This window comes from Ustilaginoidea virens, chromosome 3 (assembly GCF_000687475.1).
Source record: "Ustilaginoidea virens chromosome 3, complete sequence".
Classification (NCBI taxonomy): domain Eukaryota; kingdom Fungi; phylum Ascomycota; class Sordariomycetes; order Hypocreales; family Clavicipitaceae; genus Ustilaginoidea; species Ustilaginoidea virens.
This window is the reverse complement of record NC_057318.1, coordinates 5,140,864-5,167,541: the sequence shown is the minus strand read 5'-3', so window position 1 is coordinate 5,167,541 and position 26,678 is coordinate 5,140,864. Positions and strand designations below refer to the sequence as shown.

Sequence of the window (26,678 nt, the reverse complement as noted above, 5' to 3'; positions counted from 1 at the left end):
TACCCCCCTACACTGATTATTATACTCAATAACCCCTATATCTGTTACATCCTCTTGCATTTGTTCAACCCGAGCATACAATGGATCAATTCAAATGGGCCGGCTATTCCTTTTATTCCTTTAAGACAACGGCGGTCAAGCTACTAATGCATGATCAATGGGAAGATTGGTATACCCTCCTGCAGAACAACGCCAGAAGTATAGGGTTCTGGGAGACAATTGACCCTAATAAGCCAGATCATGAGTCTGACCTTCGTGATGCTCCGCCCATACCTAACTATCGGCAAATTGCTGCTCATATTGCGCAATACCGTCAACATCAAGGCATGGAGGACATGACACTCAAGGATATCTGCCAACTAGAATTCCTGCAATATAAGAATGTAAAAGACGAATATGATTTATATCTCGCACGCTCAATTAGCATAGAAATATGGATATCAAACACGCTGCACCCCTTACGTTACAAGATCATACGTAGATCCCTGGAAGAGCGTCACGATAACCAGCGCTTTTCGCTACGCCAATTTATTAGGGAAATCCAGATTACCCTAGCACCAGTCGAGAGCACTATATATAGGAGCACAACTCGCCCTTGTTAGATAGCAATCGAGGACTGTTATGCACCTTTGCTAGTGAGCCCCGCACACCGCGATAAAAGGTACACCCGTGTTGAGGGGGTTTTGTGCGGCAGCAGCAGCGGCAGCAGCAGGACGCTGCGTCAAACAGCTAGCCGCATTGCAAGACTGGAAGAGCATTCATTTGGGACGGCAGCCGGTGACTGACCGCTGGCAGCTGCGGTGAGCAGCGAGCCGTCATGTCATGTACGCTTGTTCGATACATACATAGGCGACCAGGACTAGGAAACACGGGGCACCAGACATGATTGGACGAGCGCCGTCATTTGGAAGCTGGGCGGCTTCCTTTTTTTTTTTTTTTTTTTTTTTTTTTTGGCCTCCTCGTATCCCCCGTTCTTTTTGCCGTCGCCACGCAGGATGCATCGAGGCCACTTTTTCGCTTTGCTGACCCAGTCTACTACATACATAGCATCTGCATAGTAGTCTGTGCTTGGTAGGCGCTCGCGCGAGGCTAGAGTTCGATCGCCCTGCCTGCATGCAATGGTCCATCCCGTCTCACCACTTGCCCCACTGGCCACTTGCCCACCTTCACTTGCCACCTGCCACTTGCCACTTCCCACTTGCCACCTCCCGCTTGCCACTCCCCGCCTGCCATCTCGCCCCCACTTTTCCCACCCCCCGCTCCCGCAGACGCCAATGGCGGGGGCCCCCTTTGCCTCCTGGACCAGTAGCAGTTGCCCGCAGCTCGTCCGCCGGCCTCGGGGGCGACGTGATCGCGGGGGAGAGCTTGAGAGCTCCGAAACAAGGAAAGAACCAAGGGCCAAGCGCGGCCCATGGAGATATAAACCCACGCGCCGCGTTTCATCCTGCCATCTGGTGCCTTCGCTTTTTTTTTTTTTTTTTTTGTTTCCTTTCCTACTTTTCCCCCCATTTCTCGCCCCCCCCCCCCCCTTCCTCCTCTCGTCCAAGACAGCCAGGAGTATTCCGCCTCCCAAGCAAGCTCGTCTAGTCTGGCCATCTCGTCAACTCGGGCCATTCACCCCCGCCAGCTACATACAATGGCAGCCAGGTTCACCGCCGGCGTCGTCCCACGATTACGCAGCGCCGCACGCAGCGCCTGGGTGCCCGCTCTGCGGCCGTCCGTCGCGTCCTCGCGCAACCTGCACAATGTGCCTCCTCGCCTCGACAAGCCCGGCAAGTACGCTCGCACCGACTCCGAAATCGAGGTCGAGCATCCCGCCGAGCACGACCTGCCTTCCAGCAAGCCCGTCCTGGGCACCGGCGGACAGTTTGTCAAGCCCACCCTTCCCAGCTTCTCGCTCGACGGCCGGGTCGGCGTCGTCACGGGCGGTGCTCGGGGGCTGGGGCTCGTCATGGCCCAGGGAATGGTCTTTTCTGGGGCCGACGTGGCCCTCGTCGACATGAACAGTACGTCGTCTCCATTTATTCTTTTTCCTCAGACTCGGTCGGGGAATGCCGTCGTTGACGTTTTCGCCGTCAGAGGAGGAGGCTCAGAAACAGACTCGGTTGCTCACCGAGGCCTTTCACCGTGATAACCCCAGCGCCCAACGGTTTGTCTCAGTCGTCCCCCATGTTTCTTTGCCGCCCGTCTGCCTTCCGGGCCATGGCCAACATTCAGATGCGTCACCAGCATTCCCAACGTCACGGCCCACTACGCCGATGTCTCTGACCCCGAGTCTGTCGAATCCTGCGTCGCCCAGATCGTTGAGCAGCACGGCAAAATCGACAACCTCGTCACCTCTGCCGGCTTCGCTGAGAACTTTGAAGCCGTCAACTACCCCATTGATCGTATGCGCAAGCTGTGGGCCGTCAACGTCGACGGTACCTACCTCTTTGCCACCTCCATTGCTCGGCACTTAATGGCACGCAAAGCCCCCGGTAGCATCGTCATGATTGGCAGCATGTCTGGTGCCATTGTCAACGTCCCCCAGCCTCAGGCGTAAGTTTGGGACTCCCGCCCCCCTTTCGTCTTGCTCTATTTATCGTGTCGCATTCGAAGAAGAAGAAAGAAAGCAAAAAAAAGAGGAATTCCGTTTCGTCGCCCGGTTTCTGCCGCATCAGTCGACCTGCTGACGCTTCACTGATTTCCCCCTAGCCCGTACAACGCCGCCAAGGCCGGTATTCGTCACTTGGCCGCCTCACTGGCTGTGGAATGGGCTCACGCTGGCATTCGGGTCAACTGCATCTCCCCCGGGTACATGATGACTGCGCTGTAAGTTTTCTTCTGCTTCCCTCTTTCCATCTCGAGAGGATCGTTTGCCCAAGCGGGGAAGCAAGAAGAAGCTAGAAATAACACGACACCCTTCGCAGCACCGAGAAAATCCTGGATGAAAAAGCCGATCTCAAGCAGAAGTGGGTGTCTCTCATCCCTCAGGGCAAGATGGGTCAACCCGAAGACCTTATGGGTCCAGCGACCTTTTTGCTGTCTGATGCCAGCAGCTATGTCACTGGCGCAGATCTTCGTGTCGACGGTGGATATACCGTCACCTAAAAATAGATGTGGAGTTTTTGCATTGAAGAATTTCACGTTGCTTTGTTTTTTCACATGAAAAAAACCCGGGATTGCACAATGAAAAGTTGGATCATTTGAAACGATTTGGGGCAAAACGTGGTGGTCATCATGGTAAATGCTAATTTAATTGAAAGCCCTTTTGGCCGCTCGGGGGCGAAGATCTTTTTTTATTATTTTTTTTTACTTGTCGGAGTCAATTGGTGTTGCACAAATACTCGGGCGCATCTCGACAGTGATGACGGCTTGTTCCATGCGACAGTTTGGCGTCTGGGGAGAGTCTGGATCGGGCACACCCAGCAATGCAGGAGCATCCACGATGAATCCAATCCTGTCCCATGTACGAAGAAGCAGTCCCTACTTGTCAAGTGACGCATTGAACAGGTCTAAACGGCAACGTCGGGGATTCGGGAGCCAAGCCACTTATTCATCGTTTACGCGCCCTTGCGCATGGCTTGCTTGGGTGCGACAAGTGCCTGGCATGCATAGACAGACAGGCCACGGTAGTACCCCCAACCAAAAAATGTAATCTCCCATCCCGTCGTCGCAACTTTGGACATGGTGGACGGGAGCCCGGGAGCCCAGGAGCCCAGGGTGGGCTCGGAATAAGATGACGGCATGCATAGTTATCCTTGACCGACGCAGCTTTGCTGAAGCAGTATCCCGAGGGCGAGTTGGGCCCCCCCCTTCTGTCCCCTCGCAGCCGCACCGCGTTCATCCTTCACCGAGCGGCTCGGCGGCCAACCTGCATGCACTTGTATTCGATGTCATGTTTGGCCACCTGTCGGGTGGGTGGACATGGACAAGAGCAAAGGCAAAGAGCAAGAGCAAGAGCCAGGACAGGGGCACGGGCTCATGGCCACGGGAAGCCCGCCCCGCACTTGCTGAGCGAGATTCTTGTCCCAACCATTCACCAACGCCAATCATCAATCGTCGGCCCCTTCCATGTACGACGGACGTCTCAGGCGATGAATTTGGCGAGTCTATGTGTTGGAGGCTGGAGGGTTTGGAGCCGCCACATAACAACAACTCGGCAAAATCTGACGACAGTACCGAGTACGGAGTGTGGAGGGAGTACCGACTACTCCATGACCATCTCCAATATCAATCTGCATGCGTCATTGCAGGCTGGTGCACGTCGAGCCACGAGCCATGACCCTGCTCGCTTTACACCGCGCAACGCGTCCACGCCACCACCTGATAAACGGCGCTCTATTTGCGTTTGGCACGAGAAGCTCCACGTGTGTGACAGGGACTCCGTCACGAGCTGCTGTCACCAACCGATTGGCGACAAATGGCGTATTACGGCCCTCAGCAAGTTTATGCCATGTCGCAACATGTGGCGATTGCTGGAAAGAGGTGACGTGACGTTCAAGGAGCCTTTCTTCCCCCGGTGTACGCCACTTTTGCAGCGGGGGAAAAGAGAAAAAAAAAAAAAGAAAGGTCGAGAATGGTATGTTTGGCTTATTGCGCTGTCGAGAAAATCTGTCTTTGCCGCTTTATGCTTTTCTGCTGCAGCGGAGTTGATGTGTGTGTGTGTGTGTGTGTGTGCGACTCTGGTTTTCGAGCCCGTCTCGTCAACCGTAAACGGATGGGGACCCAGAGGGTGCCAGTCTGTCGGAGGGTGGTTGTTCTCGTAAAGGTGGAGCAGGGCAAGCATGGAAACTCGACGAATTTCCCATGGTGAACATTGAGCTCGTGTAGATAGATGATGTTGTTTCTTCCTGCACCTTTCTCTTTGCGAGACGACAAGTGTTGGCAAAGAAGCTACCAGACACAGCGGAAAAGGTGGTGGACATGCCCGAGGCCTTGAACACGTCATGCTGCTCCGGCTTTGAATCGAAAACATGACCGAGGGTGGTCATCCTATTCCCTGCGCGCCCTCCGAGATGGACTTGGATTCAGAAATCGTCGGTTGCACAGCATGTTGAAATGGACAGTGGTGATGGCAGGGATGCCGAGGCTGAAGTCGGAAACAACGTGTTCCTCTTGGGTTGCTCGCAGAAACGGGTATAATCCTGTTCCTCGACTTGTTGCTCGAAGCTACTAGCTACTACCAGCTACCAGCTACCAGCTATTAGCTATTAGCTATCGGCTTGTCGAGGAAGAAATGGTCTGTAAAGACCAGGATTGATATTGGAAGTTCAGCTCCAAAGGAAGGAGCAAGCACAGGCCTGGCCTTGCCCGCCGGACTTTGGTGAGTGTCAAGTGTTGCACCAAAAGTGTGACGCCACTCAATGTGTGACTTTATTGGGTATTATGTACTGCGATACACCCCCCAGTTTTGCTAGCTAGGTCAATAGGTAGTAAGCTGATACACTTCACTACATTAAGGGAATATTTCTTAAGTGCATAACCCCATTATAGCACTTTTTAGAGCTTAGCTACTGGGTTTGGGTGTGGTTGGTTACTAATGATCTGACCAGGATTCGAACCTACAGCCTTGACCCACGTGCAATTTGCACAGATATTAGGAAGTTACAGGTTTTGGTAAGACCTTCCCTCCCGGGCTCATAACTGTTGCACCAAAAGTGTGACGCCACTCAATGTGTGACTTTATTGGGTATTATGTACTGCGATATCAAGGCCCCAACCTACTAGGTACCTAGGTACCTAGGTACCTAACCCTAAGATAGAGACTTGCCAGGTACCTTGGCGTCCAACAGGTCTGGTCCATGATGAGACTCTGTTCCATCACGGGGCGATGATTTCCTTGGCAACGTTTTGGATGAGTATCAGTTGTCCTGAAATGGCTAGACTTCCGAATTGCTTCCAAGAGACTCTTTGATTAGGGACAAGGACCGTGCCCTAGACACCTACCTACCTACCTAGGTACCTACTGCACGCCGGATTGGGCAAAAGAAGAAGAAAGGAGGAGATTTTTAAAAAAAGAAAAAGAAAAAGAAAAGGCGCACACCGCCCATGTTCGACTGGCATCAGGCCAGCCCAGTGTACGGAGTATGTCATGCTGGAATTTGTTCATCTTACACCGTTGACGCCTTTAATCCATGGGGTAGGTTAGGTTAGGTAAGGTAGGTACCTAACTGTAGGTGTCAAGGTGTTCTCTGTACACTGTACTGAACTCGACGATCTTTCATGTTGCATGCTGCTCTGAACCACGTGGCTGACCGAGGTAGCCGTAGCCGTGGCTGGACATGCTTGCTGTTTTACGATTAACCAAGCCCCCAAAAAGTGGTGGGTGGCAGGTGCAACGCGGCACGGCAGGTCAGGCAGGGTTACCACTCGCGCCATCCTTGCCAAAATGCACCAAATGCACTTGATCAGCAGGGGTACGGAGAAGCTGGGGTCAAGGATGAATGATGCTCTCGAAGCTTGCTGATGCTTCTGTACGTTCAGCTCTGTACGTAGCTCTGCACGTTCAGCTCTTGGGGTTTTTTTTTTTTTTTTTTTTTTTTTTTTTTTCCTTTCCTTGGCCAGCCATACCCCGATTCCCCAGTGCCGTGCCCAGTGCCCGCGGTACTCGGTACTCGGTACTTCTCACTCGAGGCAGAACGTCACCTGACGAGACACTAGACGCCAAAAAAAAAAAAAAAAAAAAAAAGGGGGCGGGAAGGAGCGAGCGCAGAAAGAAGAACAGAATCGCTTTGTCCCTGCTTCTTTGTTAGTAGATCACTAACAAACAGGAGGACAAGGCGTGGGAACCACATGGGGGAAAAAAAAAAAAGAAAAGAAAAAAAAAAAAACCCCCCGCTTGTTTCTGATTCGCAAGCCCCCTGATGCCGGCTGCGCGCGCAGCACCAAACTCTCGGGAATAACGTGCGGTGGGGTGCTCCTGGGGCGCAGTGGACGGCAAGACGGCTCAAAGAGTCTGGTCGGAGAGTCAGGAGTCAGGAGTCAAAGGCAGAGGAAGTCAAGATATGCTTCCATCCTGCCTCGGCCGGCCTGCCGCGCCACGCAACGCCACGCAACACCACGCCATCAGCAAACTGAAGGCTGAAGGCTGAAGGTGGGGTGGCTGGTGCCATTCGGAATTCAGTTGCCAACAAGCCTCACGCCCAATCTTCCACATCTTCCACCTTGCTGCCCAGCACAGCAGGCAGTTGACCCCTTGTAGCCTTCATCAGCCAAGCAAGCGCAACAAGAATGCGCACAACAACACCAAGCACACCGACTAGGCTGGGACTGGACTGTTGGACTCTGTTGGACTGGACTGGACTGGACTGGACTGGACTGGACTGGACTGGGGACCAAACGTCAACCACGGACAAAGCTGATGTCGTCACGCGGTCGACGCCACAAACGTGACCATATCTGTGCTCCTCTTGCATCTGGCATCTGGCATCTGGCATCTGGCATTTGGCATATCATATCATATCATATCATATCCTGGGGACTTTGCCCTCGGTCACCATCACCAGTGAGAGGCAACGCGGCACCAAGGGACCCAAACATTCCGCCAATACATACCAATACCAGCGCCATTCCGCCATTCCGCCATTCCGCCATTTCGCCGTGACCTGGCCATTGACTATAGCCGGCCCAGCCAGCCAGCCACGCCAGCCACTGACTGGCCCCTGGCACGTATTGGCGGCTGGGTGGTCCCTGACCCCTGGCGGGCTGGCGGCCCTCCCTGACATTGACCTGACCCAGCCCAGCCAGGCTGGTTGCTGTACGGAGTACGTACCTAAGGTAGTTGGCTAGGCGGAACAAGACTGGAGGAATCGAGGCCGCGCAGTCAGTGTGCTGCAATGTGCTGGGTGCTGGGTACATACATGTAGCTAGGTACTCCGTAGTTGGTTCGTTGATCAATGCCTGGCCCTGCCCAGCCTGGCAGCGCCCTGCTGACCAACTGACCAACCCACCCCTTTAGGCCCTGGACATTTCATGCTGGTTGCTTTCACTTGAATGTTCCTTCCCGCAATCTCTCCACGTCCGTCCACCTCCGGTCCTTCTTTCCCGCACGTGCTGCGCTGCGCTGCGCTGCCCAGGCCAGCACTGTGCCGTTTGGGCCAACCCATTTATTATTGCTGTTGATTAACCCCATGCCATGCCATGCCATGCCATGCCATGCCATGCCATGCTTGCCTGAGCCGCCTGAGCCTTCGCCTCCGCCTCCTTCTAGTTTCTAGTCAGTCTAACGCACGACGCACGACGCACGACGCAAATAAATCCGCCACGTTTGCCAGACAATTCTTGGCTTCCCATCCGCATTCCCCCAGCCTTATTCAGCGGCCGTTACTCCGTTCTCCGTTCTCTGTACTCCGTGCAAGTACTCTGGCGTCCGCACTCCGCACTCATCTCATCGCGCCAACCAGTTGCCACCCACACCCCCCTCCCGAGAGCTCTGGAGCTGGAGTCTGTCTGGAGTCTGTCTGCATGCTCGCTCCGTCGACGTCAAGCCACCAGCTTCTCTCTCGGTCCGGCACAGATACCAGTTGGCTGACCAGCCCTTTTCCACTGCCAGAGCTTGGAAGACGTCTGTCTGTCTGTCTGTCTGTCTTGGGTGGCTCTCCGCAATACGTTACTGCGTGCCGCGCACTGTACCGTACCGTACCTGTCAACCCTTGCCTAACCAGTGCTTGCTCCTACGCTGCTATACCCTGGCAAGCAAGGATTCGTTCCAAGTCGCCAAAGCCGCGACCGGTTGGTTGGTTTCCGAATCGCTAACCACCTCGAGCCTCGAACCGCCTATTCGCAATCAAGACTCAGAAGCCTGTTAGATCGACCGAGCTACCGCTGCCCTCCTACTCCGTTCCTTTGACTGTCCCAAGGTCCGTGCCAACCAACAAACGTTTCGGCACACGAGCACCTGGCACCTGGCTTTTGGCACTTGGCACTTGGCACCCTAACCTCGCGTACCTGCCACGGACTTACCAGAGGTGATTAGGTTTTCAGAACTTCACCCGTCACAAATCTGCTCCTCGCCTCAGCTCACTTGTTCACTTCGACTTTGCGACTCTCTCCCCATCGTCCAGCTATTTCTGGCGCTTTCCCAGTACATCTTCATTCCCACCGGCGATTCGACTCGGGTCGGCTCAAGTCAAGTCAAGTCAAGTCGCCTCGCTTGACTGACTCCTTTCCCCTCCCCCCCCGGACGAAAAGGGACGAAAAGGACCAAGCAAGAGAATCTTCACCCCCCTCCAAAGACTCCCTTCAAGTGGCAAGGCTTTGTTCTTCGGGGTCGAGTCGGCGCTTTCCCAGGTCCACAGTCTATTTAAATTGCTTCGGCTTCCATATCAGCAACCCGTAATCCTAGAGCTTCATCTTCGGCTCACCTGCTTCTTGGTGTTGCATCGAAAAGCACCGCCCAACCAGTCCTCTTCGTCATTTGTGACCATGATCGATTCATCAAGGCAACCATAGTCCCGGACTGTTTCACTTGCCAGGATTCTGGCTTGACCTGACCCTGGGGGCGGAGGGGGGGTCACCAGCCCGCTTTCGCGACGCCCTTTTTTATTTTGATCTTTTTTCTTTTTATCAAGCTCGACACACACTTCATACATGGACTCGGGTGTACCCATGATACTGCCGAAAGGCATCGTCATCAACAACTCGAGCATTTATAAAGAGGTTGCCAGTTTCTCGATTGTGCCCGCCGACAAGATCTGGGAATATTGGCATGGTATGTCGCCAGTCTCTTCCACCACAACAGTTCTTTGGGGGTGCCCTCAACTGACTCCCTGTTTCGGAAAGTCTACACGGTTACAAACAAGAAGCTGAAGGATCCCACAGCCCGCCGCTTGGAAAACTTTTGGTGGCAAGTATGGGGCAGTGACCGAAAATACTTGAGCGGCGCAGCATTGGCCAGGATATACGAGGACATTTCGGTTGGCCCTACTATCCTGCCTCTCCAAGGTCCGCCCAATCGCTGGGAAGGTCCCCACGTCCGTCGCTCTCTCTGTTCCATCACTCCAGACTCCGCAGCTGACCACTCGCGACAGGTCCCGCCCCTCACCCGACAGATGGTTGTGGCCCGTTACAACGAAGGATGCGCTACATCGCAGCAGCGCCCGGAGCCTCCAAGAACCAAGACCAACCAGGCGTCCATCAAGCACTTGTCCTCGAGCGCATCCAAGCCCCCTCCGGCCCATCCGATTTTGAAAAAAGCTCGGAGTCCACTTGCTCATGGCCCGAAGCCTACTGCTCGGTTTGCCTCTCCCCTCGGATCCGAAAACGACGGGGCCGAGGACGATGACACGCCTTCATCAGGCAGCATCCCCACGACGGGCTCGGAAGCGCCGACAAAGTCAACCAAGTCCCCAGCCACGTCTCAGAAGCTGCCCGGGACGTCAATACCAGAGAATGCCGAGCCGACTACGGACACGCGACGCGCCCCGGCTCAGCTCGGAGCAGTGCCGCCTGCCCCTGAACGATGCCGGGACCATGCTGGGCAACAACGGCGAGGAACAGAGGGAAGCATGCCTAGACGAGCGCCCGTTAAACCAGCCCTTGGCGCCAAAGCCACGGGAAAGCAACCGAAAGTGGCACGAATCGCCACCTCCCATCACGTCCTCGCCGTCTCTCGATCATCAAGTCGACCGACCTCGTCAACGCCAGCAGTGGCCAACGCTTCTGCGCGATGCGCCATCGATACGCAATCCTCACCAACCTCCGCCCAAACGTCCTTGGGCGCGAGGGCAGGCACGGACAAGGCCACGGCGACGGAATCAGCAGTCGGCGATTCGTCTCCGATACATCTGTCCATGTCCCAAAACGGCTACGCACGCAGATGCAGCAGCCAAGGACTATTCACGGGGCCGACCGCCATGACCACTACCGTGGCGGCCAAGGGACACATAATTGACCAAGCCGGCTCGATACCTGCGTCCACCGTTCTGGGCTCGCACATGGAGGGAGACGGCCTCGCCTGTCGCCCATCAGCGGCTCCCTTGGCGGATTTCCGCATGGCGCCCACGCAACCCAGCCAGGCCGCGAGCGTTCCCATGGGACGAACCAGAAGCCAGCTTACGTTGCTTCTCGAACGGGAGAAGAGCCGGGTCCGAGTCAAGCCCAATGCACGGAGCTAGGCCGGCCTCTCAACTGAACAAGACGGGGAAGATGCGACTTGATGAAGACGGGGGAGATGTGACTTGTTTTAAGACGTGTGCAGATGCCAATTGATTTGATGCAGAGGGCAACATGCGCCCCTTATGCTGTCGCATTTGCCTCATCATGATTACGTTTTGCGGAACAAGAGATCCGCCTCTCCTTGAATGGGGGGAGAAGAGAGAGGATACACCATGCACGCACGGCACGCACGGCACGCACACACAAAGACACGCACACACAAAGACACGCACACACAAAGACATGCACACACAGAGAGAGAGAGAGAGACAGAGGGAGGAAGGGAGGGAGGGAGAGGGGCAGCGGGCTCAATCACGCGTGCCGCGTCATGTATAATTGCCCGCATTATATCGCTACGTCTGATGTTGTCTTGGTTTGATTTCTTCCTTCCGCCGTCCCTGCCTCATTTGGCCTCGCGCGATGCATCAAAAGTGCAAGGCGTACTGTTCTGGAGCGTTTGAGTGGTGCAAAAGAAGGGCGTTTGGGCAGCAAAAGTAAAAGGCCGGGAAGGCGTACACCCTTTTCTTGCTCGATGGTTTGGCAGCTTTAGATTGGTCCTTGGTTGAGATTTTGACTAGAAAAGCAGCCGACTGACGGTCTGTTGTCGCGACGGTCGCGGCAAGCACATGCGGTGTTTTTGATTCCACCCTGGTCTCGGCGTTTCTTTTTTGTTGTTTTCTGTTTATTTCCGTTATTTTCTGTTGATCCCTCCGTCATTCGTATTTTGCTCTTCCTCTGCCTCGTCCTATTTACGGCGACAGCGGGTCTCTTTAGCGCACAGCGAGGACTTTGTCGAAATCCCACATGGGCAGACGAAAAAAAAGGGCAGACAGAGACACGGTCTGTCGCGCCCGACACGTGCTGATCTGCATCTCCCGGGAGAGAAAAGGGGCATGAGCTGATCAAATAGATGGTTGGTGAAGCAGTGAAGTGAATTATGAATCATGAATCACAAATCATGAATTATGAATGATGAATTATGAATGATGAATGATGAATTATGGATTATGGATTAGCGGGAGCTTGAGCGCGTCGACGCGCAGCCCTTGAGGCAGTGGCCACTGACCGGTGCGGCAGTCGTCGGGGCGGTCATTCATGTGGTCTGTCGAGCAACGCCGCTCGTGGAGACTACATGTGAAAGGTGGCCGTGCAGTAAACTACATGTCAAGGCAGTCAACTACATGTCAGGTGGCCGGTAGACTTCATGTCAAAGAGCCCAGCCAACGACATGCCATGTCCCAGGGCGGCCGAGACACTTCATCCCGGACGAGATGAAAATGACGCCGATTGGGAATTTAGAGGCCGTCGGCGAGGGGCCCGCCTCAGCGCTGATGTGGACCGACATGTGCATGACCAGGTATTATTGATAACCTATGAACAGAAAAATGCCATGCTACGAATGTTGGGCGAGAAAAAAAAAAAAAAAAAAAGGTAAGCAGGGGAAAGGAAGCCCTGTTCGACGAGATTAGACACCGTACACGCCACGGACGGGGACTCAAAAAAAATAAAAAAACAAAAGCAGCGGTTTGACAAGACCGTACGCCGAGGACGGGCCAAAGGGACCAAAAGGAATTAAAAAACATTTGACAAGACCGAACCCAAGGACGGGCTAACATGAAAAAACAGCGGCATGACGGCTCAAAGGGAATAAACAATGTCGGTTCGACAAGACCGGCTAACTTCAAAAAACAGCGGCGTGACGGCTCAAAGGGAATAAACAATGTCGGTTCGACAAGACCGTCTAACTTGAAAAAACAGCGGCGTGACGGCTCAAACGAAATCAATCAAGACGCCCAGGTCGTAATGGGCATAACAAAAGTAAAGTACATTGCTCGAATTCGCAAAGAAATCACATCCCCGCTTCCTTTGGCAGTCCGCATCGCGTGGCCAACAGGCGGCTCCGACTCCATCAACAGGCGTTCATCATGGCTTGGGTGCACACACATCTCGGTGCTTGATATGCGAGGTGCGCCGAGACGATGGAGCACCACGCAGTCTAGTCGTGGATGCCAAACATCTTGCGCAGAGCACCAAACTTCTTCCTCTTCTTCGCCGCGTACGGTTCCTGAGGCCCTTGCGCGTCGGCCGGAGCCAGGGATTCATCGGGAGTGGGCGGCTCCGGCTCGTGTGCGTCCTCGTCCGGGTGGCCCGGGCCGAGCGCGCCGGCGCCCTGCGACGCGCTGCGGCGGTGCAAAAAGGTGCTCATCTTGCTTGCCGCTGTCGCTGTTGCTGTCGCCGTCGCTGTTGCCCCGCCTGAACTTGGCGCTCCAGCCGTTGCTTCTTCTTCCTGGCTTCTGCCATCCTCCCCGTCGGCGGTGCCTTTCCCGTCTGCAAGAGGCCAGCTAGGACCGCGCTTCTGGGGCGAGTGGCTGCGTAGCTCGCGTAGCTCTTCTGCACTCCGTTCCAGATTGGTGTCTTTGCGAGCAGCACTCTCGCCCCAGTCCTTCGATACCTTGTCCGACGTGTCCTTCTTGCGACGCAGGATTGACATGAAGCTGCCCCGACGAGACGTGTGCTGCGGCCTGGCATTCTGGGGCAGAGGCGCCAGAGTCCCTCGACCAGACCTGGTTCGGCGGAGCAAAGACTCGTCGCCCATTGCAGACCCGCGCTTGGGTTGCGTCACGGCTTCCTCGATTTGCGCCAGTTCCGGTGCTGCCACGTTGCCGGCCGGCCGGTCTAAAGTCATCCTGTTTCCGTTACGGAGAGATTTGGGCAAACCCTTGCTTTTCGGCAAGGGCTGTGGCTCGTCCTCGTCGCTCGAGTCGGCGAACCGACTTCTAAATAGCGACGGACCACCACTGGCCTCATCGTCGTCGTCGCTGGAATCGGCGAACCGGCTGACACCAGACTGGGGCTTCTTGCCGAGGCCTGCTGCTTTTCTGAAGCCGCTCATCTTGAGTCGAGAGCTGCTAGACGCCGGCCTTTCTCTCAGCGATTGGCGCATGCGACCGGAACCGCCTCCCAGCACTGATGTGGCCTCCGGGGGCAATGACGAGAACGAGTTCCTTCTGAAAGAAGCCGCCGGAGAGAGCGAGCGCAAGCTGAATCTTTTGGCGCGATCGGGTGTTGGCAACGGCTCGCGCATGCTTGACCGCATGGACATGCGGACATGGTGGTGGCCATCACCCGAACTCGAGGCTGGCCGCTTGCGCTTGAAGCTGCTGTCGCTGCCGTCCGATCCACGCCGTCCAAGCTGAGGCACCATGACATGACCTGTTGACAAATCGTTGGAAGACATGTTGCGCTTGTCGTCCTTGATGAGACCAGAGACCGCAGGTTGGTGATGGGAGGCAGAACGTCCAGACCGCACCTTCGGCCCGAGACTACCGCCATTCAACTGACCATTTCTAAATGTCTTGGGAGTGGCGAGAGGAACTGCGGGGGTTTCTGCATGGCGAGGCCTCAAACTTCCGTCTTTACCAGAATCATGTCCGTTTCTCATCGACTTTCTCATGCCTCCTGAACTCTCGAGGCTCCTGTCTCGCGTAGGTGTCGGAGCATCGCTTCGCATGGACTGGCGCAGCTTCACCTTGCCGGGGTCTGCCGCCCGAGGCGGCGTCGCAGCGACTGAAACTTGTCGATGATCATCCAGTTCATCGACATTGACATGGTTTGCCTCTTGAGGCGGCCGTTCCGTCCCTGGCTCTATGCTCAGATTGTGTGCGGTCGAGGTTTCGTTTTTGGCGGGCAATTTTGACGCACAAGCGTCTTCACCAGTTTCTGACAAGGCCTCGACTTCCAGCTGCCTGCGTTTTTCCACCGACAAGCTCTTCCAATACGCCTTGGCATTCTCCCAATCGTCCGGTGGTGCTGCATCAGCCGGTTCCTTTCCCGCGCCGACAGATTCGGCTTGCCGCTCAATGACTTTTGCAGGCTCAGTCGTGGTGGGTGAGCCTTGACTCTTCTTTTTGACCTCCTTGACGAGAGCGGGACCATCTACTATGGCATCCAAAGACAGAAACCCATCGCCATCAACTTCGTCGAAATCTTCATAAGCATCGCTGAACCGGTCGTTTTCGGTCTCTTCATCCTCCTCCACAATATCTGCCATGCCAGTGCCAACAATGCAAGGTTCATGGCTTCTTAAGGAAGTTGACGCTCCAGAACCGCCAGATTCGTCGATCGGGTCCACCGTCGTTTCCCGATCATCCGGGAAACTGCCCGGCGGGGCAGCTTTTGGAGATTCATTCGTACACGGACTCGATGGTGAAACCGAAATAATAGGTACGTTTTCCTGGACTTTGCCATCTCTTGCGGCAGGCTTTGTTGGTGTACTTGGCTCAATAGTCATCGACAGCTCGGACCTCGTCGACACGGTTACATCGGGATCGTCATCAGGCTCGGATGACATGTCAGAATCAAAATCCTCATCTGAGCTCTCGGAAACGCCACCTTGGCCCGGCACATTTCCAATACTGGGCAACGCGGCTGGGAGGGGCTCCCGGTACTTCGACATATTGGCAACATTTTTCGAGGCTAGGTCCTGCGTCATGGCGTTTCCGACCCCGGCGTCCGTGGAGTGACCTACTCTACTATTGGCAAAGCCGTGATCCAGGGCAAAGGCGCGCTCTGAGGGACGAACCAAGGGTCGCTCCTCTGGTTCCTTGGCTTTCTTTTCGCGAACGCTGCCGAACTGAGGGAGTGCCGGTCGTGGTGTCATTGTTTCGTCCTCTGCCAGTACGATGCCGTCTTTTTTGCTCAGCCTCGACACAACACTGTGCCATGGCTTCTTAGTCTGTGGGCTCGGAATCAGGGGCGAATCGGCTTCTAGAGACTGTCCCGTTTCGCCGACGAAAACTGTGCTTCTGTCATCCCAGCTCACCCGCACGCTCTTCTTCCGAGTAGGAGTAGCCTCCTCGATATCATGGCTCAAGTTTCTGTTACCAGATGCTTCCGAGCTAGAATCAGAAGGTGACACACCCCTGGCTTGAGCGGACAGTTTCAAGGCAGACTTGCGAGGCGACACTGAGCGGGGCGGTGGTTCGTGCTTAACGGCCAGCTGGTCGCCAGAGGAAGCCGCAAAATGGGCAGAGCGGGCCGGACTTTCAGAGTGAACCCGAATGTGGCGGACCTGTTTCTCAGCTTTGCTGTTGGGAGGCCGAGAGTCAGCCTGACGGTTGGGCTGCCCTGGAATGGGCATCGTCGTAGTGGCAGCAGTGGCGGCAGGTAATTGTGCGTCGCCTTGCGCATCTCTCTTCTCCTCAACCTTTTTTTCTTCTTGGATTTCATCGTTCACATGAGGATTGGGGGCGAGAGATGGCTTGTCAAGGCTGTCGCCATCTTTGTCATCTCCGTGCTCCTGGATCTCCTTTCCAGTGTACCCGACGTCTGCCTTCGCCGACTTTTTCTTTTTCTTCTTTCTCTTGTTGCTTGCAGAGCCGTCTTTCTGTTGATCCACCGTGGTTTGGGAAGTCGGCGTCAGAGGCGCCCGAGTCGGAGTTGATACCTGTTCTTGCGCGACGGCGGGTGCCGGGGCGATATCCGTAGTGTCCTCCGGAGCGGTAGTTTTGGTCCTTCCTCCAACACTTCCTTTAGATAGGTGCGACCCCGTTCTGTCAAACGTGGTAGCCTTCTTCCTTTTCTTGGGAATTTCGGATACCTGACGAAGGCTTTGTGGATGACCCATCAGCTCGCTTTTCAAAACCATGCGTCGCGAGTTCGGATCGTAAATGAGGGCGTGATCATCGACTGATGGTGTAGGCGAGAAGGCTCTGGCTCGGGGGTAGGAAAAATTGATGGACGGGCTGACACTCCCTGAGCGCGGCTCGGTAATGCAAGTAGATGATTGTATCACGGCATCGGTGGTTCGAGGGCTTGCTTGGCGGATGGTCGGACCGCCAAACCATGATGGCTGCTGACCATCTTTCACCTTTTGGCTCGCTGTCCTAAACGGTTGAGTCTGTAGGACGAGACCTTTGGGTCCCTTTGTCCTGCCGTTAGTTTGCTGGTTGGCCATGATTTGGTCAACACTGGGAATGGCGGGGACAGGCGGTACATGCTCCCTTGGAGCCGAACTACGGGCTGGTGAAGGTGTACGGAAGGTTCGCTCCATCATCGAACCCACACTGGGGGTTCTGGTGAGCTCACGGCGTCCTCTTGAACTGCCAGCAAAGGAACTGACGGAAGGGCTCCTCCTCATTGCTCGTTTTGACTGTACCTCGGCGACATTCGTCGGGGTCATCGGCCGCGCTCTGAGAGCCGCAGCGGCTGCAGCCGAAGACAAGGACGAGCTGGAGTCGCGTTGACTCATGAATACCGCTGCTGCTGCGGTGGCGGCACTAGGATTTGCCGTTTCCCTCGTTAAAGGCTGTCGAAAAACTTTTTGTTAGAGAACAATGTGCATGTTTGGTTGCAGCTGTGGGTGGATAGACAGCCCGCTTTCACGTCAAGCAACAGACGATCTCGTCAGAACAGTTGAGAAGATTAAGTAGGGTGAGAATTGGTCGCCAAGTATGCTCGCATTCGCCAACAGCAACCCCCGGGGCAAGAGGTATCAGCAACGACCTAAATGCCTCATGGGACATCTGGATAGGGCCGGATACCAGAATTATGGGCAGCGCTGTTCGAGATGTACTGTGCTTTGCGGGCTGCGATGACATGGGGAGGAATCAATTGGAACTTACTTGGGCGGGAGGCTGCCGCCTCCGGGAGCCTCCAAACATTGTCATGAAGAGATGATGACGACAGAAAAGGCTCGACGCCGGGAATAACGGAGAGCTTTCTCAACAGCAGCAGATGGGCATCAGAGTCTTGGAGGTTCAGGGCGGGAGCAGAGTCAATGAGGAGGATTGGTGTTGGGGCCGGAAGAAACGAAAGGAATTGGGGGCGGGGGATAATGAAGAAAATTAATGATTTGGAGAGGCAAAAGATGAGAATAAGAGATGTTTTGCCACAGCGAATGCGACCCAAGAGGACTGACTGATGGAGTGGGAAGGGAGAAAAGAGAGCCAAAAGGGAAAACTGCTGAAGAGAAGCTCGGCGGGAGGGGAGGACGGCAAGGGAAGAAGATCTTAGCGGGAGGCGTAGCGCATCTCGGAGGAAATCGATGGAGAGTGATAGATGGGGTTTGAGGGTTTGACTCTGGTGAGTCGTCGTCGAGTCGCGAGGATGCAGACGACTTGCAGAGTCGCAGACGTGGACAAAGTCTAATCAAACACGCTCCGCAGCTGGGACGGAACCGGGCTAGGCCTGTAGGGCGGTGGGGCATGAGGCAGGGATGGGGTGCGCTAACAAGGACTAGGTTAGGTTAGTAGGTACCAACTTACCTACCTACCTAGGTACGTACCTACCTCTACCTCCTAGGTAAGCTACCAGACCTAACATAACGCATCACGAACGGAGTAGTGGGTACTCCTACAGAACCTGCAGAAGGCAGGTTCCTTCCGGAAGGTAGGACGCACTGAAGAAGGAAGCAACCAACCAGCGCGACTAAACTCGTAACGGCAAATGAAAAGGTTGCATGCCCCCCGTATTCCAAGGGAAACCGGAAACGAAAAGGAATGGAAGAAAGCCATGGCTGTCGCCCGCATTGTACATCGATCGCTGTTTTGGTCGCAGGATCGCCCCAAGGTCCCTGTCCATGTCTGCCAAGGACCGCTCCAGCCCCGTGGTGCGCATCATCGGTCAGTACATAGGCACGGCGGCGGACATGATAGAGTTGCTTTGCTCAGTCTTCTGGCACATACGACCATAGCCGCTTGAAAATTCTGGATCCCGTCCGATCTCCGATAGATAACCAGGCGAGCGCCGGATTAGTATAGTAGTTGGGTCGGTGACGACCAGCGAATACCTGGTGTTGTATGTTTTTTTTTCCTGTTTCGTATATCACATTCAAAAAAAAAAAAAAAAAAAACTGTAAAAAATACTCCCCACGGTTTTCTTTTTCCATTTTTCCTTTGGATGACCTGCTCAGCCCTGTCGCAACAACCGGCTATGACGACATTGCTGGGCCGGTCCAGCATCAGAACGCACTAGACCCACTTGGAACTAGGGGTGATGATAGCTCGCTCAGACTCTGCCAGTAGGAGGAAATTTGGGATCAACGTCGTCCATTAAATCATTCACTAAGCACTTCAACCGAGTCTATGATGGTTTGTACTAGGGGCCCAGGCTACGAATCAAAAGAATCCAGGCGTGCGTGGGTCGCCAGGGTCACCGGCCATGCCGCAAGGAAATTTCCGTCCAACCTCGGTTTCCTAGCCCATGAATCGTCACTGATCCTCATCAGAATGATGGTCTCCTGCAACACGCAGAGGGTTGAGATACCCTCATCACCGTTCCGTAGTCCGTAACGTCAACTCTTTCACCACTGCACTAGTCATTCATCACTCATCACTCCTGAAGTGCGAGCAAGTAGAGCTAGTTTGACGGCAGACATCCTGGACTCAGCTTGCTCAACCCAACATGAAGGTAGGCAGGTGCATTGTCGTCTGGAAGTTCAAGCAGATAAGCTGCTATTGGCAACAACGTTTGCTACGTTATACAGGACCAACCGACAGCTACAGACGTTCAGTCATGCAATGCATTGATGCTTTCGAATCCAGGACTACCCTGTCCACTGGAACAAGACTCTCTAAGGATGGAGGCTTAAGATAATAATTTGCAGCTTGTTCATCGCTATTAAACAGGCAGCCAAATGCTAGCCATGTTTCTATGTCGTAGAACTGGGCTCTATAGATGCTGCCAACAGTGTTATGACAGGACGTCCTGACAGCACTCACCCCTTCAACTGTATGTCGCCTCGCCCGGAGGTAAGCCCTTTCCTCACCGATCGGGCAATGACAAAGGCATCCAACGCTGCCCACAAGTGCCCAGTGGGTTAAAATTGACGCAAAGTATATGCTGTGGGAAGAAAGTCTTAATAGATAGCTTCTGCCTTGACTTTGCATGAGAGAAGAGGAAGAAAAAAGAAAGAAAGAAAGAAACAGGGATCCGTCATACTCGGCTGTTTCCTAGGTTTTGACTCGTGTGCTGTCAACAATCCCGTAATGAGTACCAGGTGGATGAACGCGCTCAGAGAGCGTCGCGGTGTGCCTGTTTTCATGCACAACCTCATAATCCTCTTCGGATTGTGTCGAGTGGCTGTGTCCCTGATGCATTGGGGATGCGTCTTGATCCTCGGCAAAATCAGGTGGACCATGTTCATCATGGTGACTGCCGGTGTGACCGCCCTTGCTGGGTGCTTTCCCATTCTTCCTGCTCTTCCTGCTCTTTGCCTTGGCTTTTTCAAGAAGCCTCTTTCGCTCGGCTTCTTCTTGGCGTTGGCGGCGGTCCTTGATTTCATAGTCCCTAATGAGGGCTCGAGGCGGTTCACCAAAGATCCGTTCATACTCGCAAAACTCGCAGACCCACATGTCCTCAATGCTGGGCGGGTTATGATAGAAGCTGTCCGCTGCCATCTGTCTACGACGGCGTGCTGCTGCCATCAACTCCTCTTCCAGCCGACGGCGACCTGACCTGCGTGACTGTCCAGCTTTACCGGGGCCGGCAATTACCGACGCATTGTGCGCTTCAACATTCGCATTCGACGAAGACAACTCAGGAGCTTGCGTAGCAACGGCGTGTGAGGGCAGCTGGCCTGCAGCGGAATGAGCACAAATCCTTCACTTTCTGGGCGATGATGCAAATCTTACCAGGCCACCGCACAGTTCCAGGCACTTGCGAAACACACGTGAAAGTGAATTGACCCGAGGTTGATGCGGTTTTAAGAGTAGAAGAATGTTGCTGGAGAAGACTTATGTTCTCCTGCCCCAGGGAGGGGAGGGGAAGCTTTCCGGCATTGGCAATGGCGCTGGAAATGATACCCCCTCGATCATTTTCTAAAAACAAGGGCAAGTTAGCGATTAGATCCAAGAAAGAAGAACCCAAAAAACCACAGGGGAAAAAAAAGATCGAGCCATGAACCAAAACGAGATTCATGATAATGTTGCAGGGGCAGAGAACGGCAACCTGACTAGACTACGACCATCAAATGCAGTGAGTTGAAAGCTGAGCTGAGCAGACAGTAATGGAACCCAGCAGCGTGGGCAACAGGCACGTGTAAAAGTTTACAATCCGAGAGAATATAGTGCCCTCGGTGACACAAAGGCCGACATGCAAAAGGCCCAAGGACGAAAAATTTCTCGACGGGGGCTGCCTTACCAGACCACTGAGCCGTGCCCGAGTTCATGGGCTGAACTGGCCACGCATTGTTGCCGTCAGGCAGCGCTCGCAGCGGGCTCCTACCCTTCCTCGAGCGCCCAAACCTTCCTCGTCCGGGGCCGGAGAATCCTTGACTATTTGCGACATGTGTTCCTGATGGCGATGGGCTCGTAGGTCCGTGATGGAATCTGTCAACGACTTGGGTGCCTTCGTTGACGGGGGTGGTCGGGTCAGTGGACAGTGTTGGGGCAGCAGCTTCGCTACCGAGTCCGTGAGCTCCATTAACCGACAAGTCTCCAGCGGATGGTATCTTTCGTTTCTTCTTATTGTTTGTATTTTCGAAAGAGTCATACCCGTCAATGGACGAGGTGATTGATGGAGGAGCTTGAGGGTCGGTACGCCGCGGCTGGTCTGGTCGAACCGGTTGATGAGTTCGGGACGATGTCTCCCCCGGAGATGTCGGCACGAGCGAACTCCAGACCGCACCAGAAGGCTCCCTCCCGTCCTTTGTCACTGTCTCGTTTTGTTGTCGTACCACAGCGCAGGCAGTGTCGTTGTTTTGCATCAATTTGTGGGAATTGATGTCGAGCTGGCCACCTTCCTCCTTTACGGTGAAAGGAGGGTAATGAAAAAGCGGCAAGGCACCCCGTGTCCTTGGGGGGTACCTGATTGCACCCGCAACTTCTGGCGTTAAGCGTTCGCGAAGTCGACGTTTGGGCAGCGGCCGTATGGGCCGATCTGGAAATAGCGCCGACACAGTATCCGGTGACATCATCTGACTACACTCTGTCCGAGGCCAACAGAACCTCAACGTTAGCCAACAAACAATTGTCGGTACCAAGAGGCCGGGGACTGCAAAGCACGGTCTCATGGAGAAAGCAAAGCAAGGTAAGGATACGATGAAGGATAAGATGGACGGAGCCATAGCCCTGGCTGCCCCGCACTTGAGAGTGCATGAAGCCGATGAGGCGAATGGTGTAAGGGAAGGGTGCGGTAGCGGCAGAACATGAAATACTGTGTTGTCTGTGTTGTCTCAAAGCGTCAATTTGGAAGGGAACGCGTACCCATCAAACATGGTTGGCACGAGATTCCACACCTCCTAGAAGTAGGCCCCGAGGTAGAGGAAGCGGAAGCGGCAACCAGGGGTTCTGGTGGCTAGCACTTGCAACTGGGTCAAGCTGGTCGAGAAAGTTGACGGGTTTCAGCCCAACAGCAACCTGCAATAGCTCTGACTTGACCTCTGCTACGGCAGCTATTCGACGGATGGAGCGTGATTGAGAGATGCGTGTTCCCGGTTGGGTCCCGATAGGCGCTCCTTGTTCGTAGTCAGAAAATTGGCAGGTTTGTCGAGGTGATTCAAGCTTGGCAGTGCTGGACAGGAGTGCAGCGGAAACTTGGGGTAGAAGTCGAGGCCGAAGCTCATGGGAGGCAAAGGACATAGGTTCATGCCGAAACCTCTCATGTCCTTCCGAGCTTCTCTCTCGCTGCCAGAGCAGGTGACACGTAGACTTACCGATTGAGGGACACCACGGGCGAAGTCGAAGGAGCAAGGTCTCGAGAGCACAGAGAGCAGGCGTTGGATCCCCTGAGCTATGCAAAAAAGAGTTTACAAACTGCCAAGAAAAGTGGCTGCGGGTATCAAAAGAGACGAAATCGACGGTTTGGTGCAAAGGTCGAGGGAAATAGCATACATGTGGTTTGAGATTGAGCAGCAGCCATTGACAAGTCGCAGTTGTGGTTAGGAGGCGGCGGTGGGCTTGTGCACCAGCAGCCAGCCTGAGCCTGAACCACGGGAGATTAGGTAAGCAAAGGTGGCCTGTCACGCTACGAGCCAGCAACCACGGAGTAGAGTAGAGTACGGACGTAGCGGCAGGGTGGACTCCCCCCCCCCCCGATGACGAAATGAATTTAATTTGTGCTAGTCTAGAGTCCGCAGTCTGTGGTCCGTTGTCTGTAATTATCAGCAGTCTGCGCAGAGTACGGACGAGTCTGCAGGTATTTCCGGTTCGTGATGAACACGCCCGTACCACACCATTCCCACCGTGTGTTGCTCTGGACGTACGTCTGGTGCGAGACTTGTTCGAGAGTGAAATAATCTTGGCACGTGCGAGTTGCGCTGCACTGGCGCTGCGCTGCCTCTGCATTTCCCAGCCCCTCCGTTCGGCAAAGCGGGACGGAGTGGCGGGGATGTCGCGGAGAAGCACCACGCCCAGGGGGGGGTTGTCTTTTTGACTTTTCGAGACGGCCAAGAATGCAAACACAACATAGCACGAGTCCTCCAGAATCAAGCTCCGCGCGTACATGACTACCAGCAGCCGCATGCCCATGCAAGCAGTGACCAGAATCGTAATTTAGAATCGAATCTCGCGAGATATGGATGATTGTGGCGGCGTCAGGGCTAGAGCTGATGCCCTACGGCAGAGGTAGGTACCCAGGTACCTATTACCAGGTACATTAGGTAGGTACCTAGGTACCTAGGTAGCTAGGTACCTACAGGTAGGTACCGTACATAGGGTACAGGGCACATGTACCTTGGTACTTGGGCGGTCCGGTGGGTTGGAGGCACTCAGCTCCCACCGCGGTCGGATTCCGCCCGCCGCACTCGAGTTTCCCATACGAGAATAGGTACCTTTCGCGCCCAGCACATCCCTTCCTGGCATCTCTTGTTCTGCTCCAATTTCCCCTCCGCTATTCGGGCGTATCTCATGACCTCAAGCTCGTTTTCTTTGCTTTCTGGCCTGCTGCCGTCATGACAGCTAGCCAATCCCCGATACAGACCTGCAGCTCATCTCACATGAAGTGCTCGTCTCTTTGACCAGCTGCAACCTTATCCGCGCCATCAGCCATTTTCGTCAACACCACAACTCGTCGCCCCCGTCTATTACGGCCAATCCGTTCGGAGACCCCCCCCCCCCTTCCTTTCCCTCCCTCCTCTGGCTCTGACACCCAATTCAGAGCATCATTGGATATAGCGCAGAGTATTGTAGACTGTTGTTGGCCGCTCGCTGCTCTCTTTCACACATCACGCGCCTCAGTCCATTTATCAAATGGCACCTCCGTCGCCTCGGCGATCCTCACGAGCTCGCGCGACCAATTCTCAGTCACAGCCGTCATCCTCCTCATCGAACGCATCTGGGCGTGTGGAGAGAAACACCCGATCAATCAACAAGCCCTCGTCGGAAAAGTCGACTCCGAGCATCTCACTGTCTTCTGAGCCACTCGACGACTTCGACGATACTTTGTTGGGCAGGAGACGCAAGCGCGGACAAAACGACGACAGCGACCGCAACTCACGGAGCGACAACATAGACATGGCTCATGGCAGTGACGATTTGCCAGAGGAGGAAGATGAGGCTGTCCGCTGTCTCTGTGGCTCGGAGGATTATCCTGGCCCCCCCCCCGTCAATGGCCCTGATGCCGACATTTTTGCGGCAATTGAACTCACAGATGAAGTCACTGGGTTTTTTGTTCAATGCGACGTTTGCAAAGTCTGGCAACACGGAGCTTGCGTCGGCATCTTCAGTGCAGAAAGCTCGCCTGACGAGTATTTCTGCGAGCAATGTCGGAAAGACCTCCACAAAATACATGCTGCCACCAACGGGTGAGTTACCTTGTTTTTGCAACACCTAGTCCAGAAAACCTCGGCCTCTTGGGGGCCCCTCTCTGTGAGCAGCCACTTCTTCGACTTGTTAAAGCTTCTGAATTACGGTTCTTTGATACAAGAACCTCTTCGCCGAACCAGGAGGGGGGCGAGCAGCAAGTTCCCTGGAACCAGCAGCCCGTATCGGTAAACTTGCTCTACATGGCCAAAAGGGATTCTGACAGATTTTGATTACAGTCAAAAGTACTCAAAATATGTACCTCTAAGTCGACAATCACGCGCCACCTCGCGAGCGGCCTCTATTGCCAAAGATGACAAAAACTCTTCCAAAAATTCCCGCCCGGGCACGGCTACGCAGTCCTCCAAGCGAAGATCTACAATGAACAGTCGAGATGCTGCCTACGATGACGAGCAGTTGCGGCGAGCGATAGAAATCAGCAAGGAAGAAAAGACTAATGACTCAGTCGAGTCAAATGCCAGGCGTACCAAACGAGGGAGAAGTGGAAGCGAAGAGTTTGTGCCACCTCATTTCCTTGGTCTCTGCGGTTTTGGCGGCGCTAATTTCCTGTGCAGCAACAACAATGCCATTGTCAAACGGCAGCGAACAAGCTCCCGATCTGTCTCTCCCCGTCCTGTCGAGAAACCAAACCATGTGGAAGACGAAGCTTCCGAGGACAATATGGAAGCCCGCAACGGGGCTAAAGCATCAGCGAGGAGTCACAGGCATCAGCTAGAAACTGCTGAAAAGGACGACAAAGAACGCGTACGGCAAGAAGCCACAAACGCACGCAAAGGCCGAGCAGACCGCCGGCGAGCAGACGGTAATTTGCTTTCCTTTCTTTTTTCTTATGTCCTGGGTCCTGCGACCGAAGTAGGATGGCCTTGTTAACAACTCGTGAAACTTAGACTCGGATCTCTCCGAAGAGATACCCCTCGCTGCATCTGCCAAGGTGAATCAGCACAAGCCTGTGGAATCGCCTACGAAAGAGAGGTCGCCTTCAATCTTGCAAGCTCCAGGTACCCCACCAACTAGCCATCCCACAACCAGCAGCTCTCACAAGAGAGGAGCTCGAAGCAATAGACGGGGCAAAGGCAAAAACCAATACACAAAAGATCGAGACGTTGACGGGGGATCGCCGGCTCGCTCAATGTCTCGAGACCTTCAAAAAGGAGCCGAGCCTGCTGCTGCTACTGCCACCTCCTCCACCACCACCACAACTGCTACTACCACTGCCACTACTACAGGCCAATCCAAGTCGTCCGCTACTGAGAACCGAGGCTCGAGAGGAAAGGGAAACACGGTCAACAAGATGAGCATGCTCGACATGAAGCGTCGCGTGGCTGCCATCATGGAGTTTATATCGAGAACTCAAGTTGACTTGGCAACGGAAGCGCCTTTGAGCCCGAGCGTCAGCGGGCGAGAGACCCCGCAAGAAAAGCAAGAGTCGGCCCAGACGAATTCTGACGTTGACCTCGGCGACATTTCGTGCTCCTCCAACACCAACAACTTCAGGAAGCTGAGCTACATGGAAATGATGGACGTGCTCACGCGAGACATGGTCAAATGGCAGAATCAGTACGCATGATTGAAGATGCAAAGGAAGAACCTGTGTGCTGCTGTCCTTTTCGGCATTATCGGGGAGACTCATTTCTTGAAGGAGGGCTGGGAGGCTTTTCTTTTGTCTTTTTTGTTGCTGCGACTTGCGCGACTCTTGTGCAGGGTGGAGAGGAGTCGCAGCAACAATTGTATGAGGACTCAGCTATTGTGGTTTGGGACGGTTTGATTTGTATCCAGGCGCAG

General features: G+C 54.4%; 6 protein-coding genes across 6 annotated transcripts; 3 read left to right on the top strand and 3 right to left on the bottom strand.

The window, feature by feature from the left end:
- Positions 1-1,636: 1,636 nt before the first annotated feature.
- UV8b_04303 (uncharacterized protein) lies at positions 1,637-3,090 on the top strand (the record flags this gene model as incomplete). The annotated part of the gene is made up of 5 exons (XM_043141801.1): positions 1,637-2,006; positions 2,080-2,149; positions 2,230-2,538; positions 2,695-2,811; positions 2,910-3,090. 5 exons carry the CDS (start codon positions 1,637-1,639, stop codon positions 3,088-3,090), a joined length of 1,047 nt encoding a protein of 348 aa, XP_042997735.1.
- A 4,028-nt stretch (positions 3,091-7,118) lies between these two features.
- Positions 7,119-7,418, bottom strand: UV8b_04302 (uncharacterized protein; the record flags this gene model as incomplete). Its single annotated transcript, XM_043141800.1, has 1 exon — positions 7,119-7,418. One exon carries the CDS (start codon positions 7,416-7,418, stop codon positions 7,119-7,121), a length of 300 nt encoding a protein of 99 aa, XP_042997734.1.
- Positions 7,419-9,570: 2,152 nt separating this feature from the next.
- Positions 9,571-11,096, top strand: UV8b_04301 (uncharacterized protein; the record flags this gene model as incomplete). The annotated part of the gene is made up of 3 exons (XM_043141799.1): positions 9,571-9,691; positions 9,763-9,953; positions 10,011-11,096. The coding sequence occupies 3 exons, from the start codon at positions 9,571-9,573 to the stop codon at positions 11,094-11,096; spliced, it is 1,398 nt and encodes a 465-aa protein (XP_042997733.1).
- A 2,036-nt stretch (positions 11,097-13,132) lies between these two features.
- UV8b_04300 (uncharacterized protein) lies at positions 13,133-17,092 on the bottom strand (the record flags this gene model as incomplete). The annotated part of the gene is made up of 1 exon (XM_043141798.1): positions 13,133-17,092. One exon carries the CDS (start codon positions 17,090-17,092, stop codon positions 13,133-13,135), a length of 3,960 nt encoding a protein of 1,319 aa, XP_042997732.1.
- Positions 17,093-20,087: 2,995 nt separating this feature from the next.
- UV8b_04299 (uncharacterized protein) lies at positions 20,088-22,344 on the bottom strand (the record flags this gene model as incomplete). The annotated part of the gene is made up of 4 exons (XM_043141797.1): positions 20,088-20,713; positions 20,769-20,954; positions 21,277-22,062; positions 22,341-22,344. 4 exons carry the CDS (start codon positions 22,342-22,344, stop codon positions 20,088-20,090), a joined length of 1,602 nt encoding a protein of 533 aa, XP_042997731.1.
- A 1,979-nt stretch (positions 22,345-24,323) lies between these two features.
- Positions 24,324-26,463, top strand: UV8b_04298 (uncharacterized protein; the record flags this gene model as incomplete). The annotated part of the gene is made up of 4 exons (XM_043141796.1): positions 24,324-24,877; positions 25,115-25,390; positions 25,451-25,698; positions 25,784-26,463. 4 exons carry the CDS (start codon positions 24,324-24,326, stop codon positions 26,461-26,463), a joined length of 1,758 nt encoding a protein of 585 aa, XP_042997730.1.
- Positions 26,464-26,678: the final 215 nt, after the last annotated feature.